Raw genomic sequence first — 3,080 nt, 5'->3', positions numbered from 1 at the left:
AGGCGCTGCTTCTTCTGGCCGCCGGCCGAAAGCTCCTTTGGTTTCCTAACGTCGTGTTCCCTTTTGATATCCCAAGCCGGGTCTGGGCCTATCGGGTGGGAAGGGTCGGAGGGTGGGGCTGGATGTGATGGAGAGAATGGCGCGAGGACGTCCTCCAGGGAGACGCCTACTTCCGGCAGGCCTGGGCCGACGGCAGCGGGAGCGCTCCAGGCGCCGGGTTCGTCTGTGGACGGGAAGCACAGGCGTTAGGGCCGCGCGGCGCCGGCTTCCCGCGCGCCCGCCGCCTCCCTCCGCCAAGGTCAGGGGCGGGCAGCCGCGACGGCTGCTCTCAAGGTCCCACCCCCCCACTGCCGAGAGGGCAGCTAGCCGCGCCCCCTGGGGTTCTGTGCCCCTCCCTCACCACCGCCCCCCGGCCCGACCCCCGTCGGTAGACCCAGGAGGTCAGTGCGAAGCCCGAGGAGGCCTCGTCCCTTCGCTTTGGTCCCTCATAACTTCCTGGGGCGTCATCAGGTCTGACAGCCCTGTGTGGACATCGACACTTGGTCGCCCTCGGATCAGTGGTTCTCGTATTCGCTGATGCATCCGAATCACCTTGCCGTGGTGGGGGGCTGGGGGGACGGAAAATACAGATTCTCCGGGGGCTAGACCTGGAGATTCCAGCAGCACAGGGCCCAGGAATTTCTCTATTTTTAACCGGCACCTGGGTGATTCTGAAGAAGACAGTTTCTCAAAGGCAAGTGTTGAGAAACACTGCTCTAAGTTAGGAGAGTGATGTCGTCAACCATTAGGTGTCACTCAAAGCATAATTCTTAGCTATTGCTAGATAGTTTCAGAATTTGGATGCATTCATTGAAAACCTATCATTGTTGTCTTTTCAAAGTCGTTGTCCTTAATTCCTTTGAGTACTTCTGCCACTATAGAAGGCCCCAGGACTAATATAAATAATTCTTTCTAGTAAACCTAGTTTCAATATTTATTTAAGATTTAAATTCTGTCTGCTTCCAAAAAGGATTTAAGGTAATTTACAACATCAAAACACATATAAAACAGAATAATAAGTGAAGAATGACTTTTTTTTTTTTTAAAGCAACTACTGGTCAGAAGCCAAGTAGGACAGATGTGTTAGGAATCTGAGATGAGTTAGTTACTACTTGAGCAATAACATTACCCCTGGAGTTTCTGGCTACTAAGGGAAATTAAAGCAGGAAAATCCAATACCATGAACCCTTGATATTTGTAAGAATTATGTCTCATGACCTTTGGAAATGCTTACATTTTGTGATACATTCTAGAGTGTGACTTTTTCCATAGAGTTGGTATTTGGTCATGAGTGGAGAACAAAGAAGCCACACTGATACTTGATTCTGGGTGGCAGGTGAGCCTCCCTCATTAAAAGATTTCAGTTCCACACAGTAGCCTCAGTGCATGTGATTCCAGCTCCTGCCTCCAAATATGTGTCAGACTCCCGGGGATTCTTGTGCATACTCAGTCCATGAATGTCCAGGGTCTACTTTGTTTTAAAGTTCAAGATTCTTGTATGGTACCTTTGATACTGATTTATAAAGCAATGAGGAGAGGAAGAGGGCAGTGGGGCTGATTTTTCCAATAATTCTGGCCACCTTTAGAATGTTAAGTCAGTTAGAAAAAAGTTTCTTCTTGGATGTGAAACTTGAATGGAGTTTTCGGCACAATGTTACCTTCCTCCTTCCATAGACTGATGTCCATTATCATTTTCTTACAGCGAGTGAAAAATCCTAGAAAAGCATCAGAAGACCTGGAATCTAATCGTGGCTCTCTCGTGTATTTACTAGCAGTGAGGTTTTGGGCCAAGCACTAAATCTCTCTAAGACGCAATTTCTTCTTTTATAAGATGGGGATAAAATGTCCAACTTCACAGAAGTGAGATATACACTTTCTAAGAGAAACTGCCTTGCAATGGGAGTTTTATGACAATTTTTTTTTTTGGTACAGCACTGAGTTATATATCCTGTGCCTCAGTGGCTGCCTACTTATGGACTGGGCTCCTGTAGAAGCTGCCACACTAACTAGTACCCTTGCAGGTTTTGAATAAGTGCAATAAGTCAGTTATTTCCATGTGCTATGATTCCCAGGTATGGTTTTGCTATACCTTAGGTACCTTTGCCTTAAGGAATATTCTGGAATCCTGAAACATGAAGTATTCAGTGAAAATTAGAATATGCTCTACTTTTGGCTAGGTTAGAGTTTAAAATCAAGCAAACAAAAAGATAGGTGGTGGCAACTTCACCCATATAGGCAGATATTACCTAGAAATAAAGATGCTCTTTAAAAGGCCTAACTAGAATGTGCGCAGTAGTGATCTCTGACTTGGACCATGGTAATGATGTTTCACATTTTAATAGCTCTTTTCCCCATCATTACATCACATAGAGAGAGTCAATTAGTTGGCTTCAATTACTTTTGAGATACAGGGAAAAGGTTGATATTATTCACACCATTTCCTGAAGGAGGAATTGAAGCAGAGAGAGGTTAAGTAGCTTGACCAAGATTACAAAATGGGTCAGCTAGGGGTAAAATTCTGGGTTTCTTTACTCTTTTTTTTTTTACTTATTGAGAAAATTGTCCCAAGATGTTGCCTTGCAAATGGGATCAAAGCATGTGAAATGGGCATGCTCAGTGGCCACTGCTGGCCAACAGGAAGTAGATCCTATCATTAAGCAGAATATGTAGCATTTATTTCTGAACATTTTACTTACTACATGTCTGGCACTGAACTGGAGCGTTCCTATCCAGAAAAATGAAAACAATGTTAAGCCACACAAATTAATGTCCATCGTTAGCTAGCCTCACAGTATCCCTGAGATTCAGAGACACTCTTCTCTTTCCTTCTAATTAGACTTGCCCATCTCCAGTGATTCTCCATATGGTAAACTAAAAGGTGAAATTATTCACAAATACAAAACGTTTCTTTCTTTCTTTTTTTTTTTTTGAGTTGGAGTCTCACTCTGTCGCCCAGACTGGAGTGCAGTGGCCACTCCCGGGTCACGCAGCCTCGACCTGCTGGGCTCCGGCGATCCTTCCGCCTCAGCCTTCTAAGTAGC

The 3,080-nt window shown here is 45.1% G+C and overlaps 1 protein-coding gene across 1 annotated transcript in view; it reads right to left on the bottom strand.

Moving 5' to 3' along the window:
* The window catches only part of MAGI2 (membrane associated guanylate kinase, WW and PDZ domain containing 2), a 223,949-nt gene that overhangs the window by 743 nt on the left and 220,126 nt on the right, over positions 1–3,080 (bottom strand). Inside the window, exon 13 of the mRNA XM_021709136.1 lies at positions 7–223. Coding sequence (XP_021564811.1) covers positions 7–223 — 217 coding nt within the window. The remainder of the gene's footprint in view (positions 1–6; positions 224–3,080) is intronic.

Source organism: Carlito syrichta, unplaced genomic scaffold, assembly GCF_000164805.1.
Source record: "Carlito syrichta isolate Samal-C Ts95f unplaced genomic scaffold, Tarsius_syrichta-2.0.1 Scaffold165773, whole genome shotgun sequence".
In the NCBI taxonomy this organism is placed as follows: Eukaryota; Metazoa; Chordata; class Mammalia; order Primates; family Tarsiidae; genus Carlito; species Carlito syrichta.
This window is presented reverse-complemented; position numbering and strand designations above follow the sequence as displayed.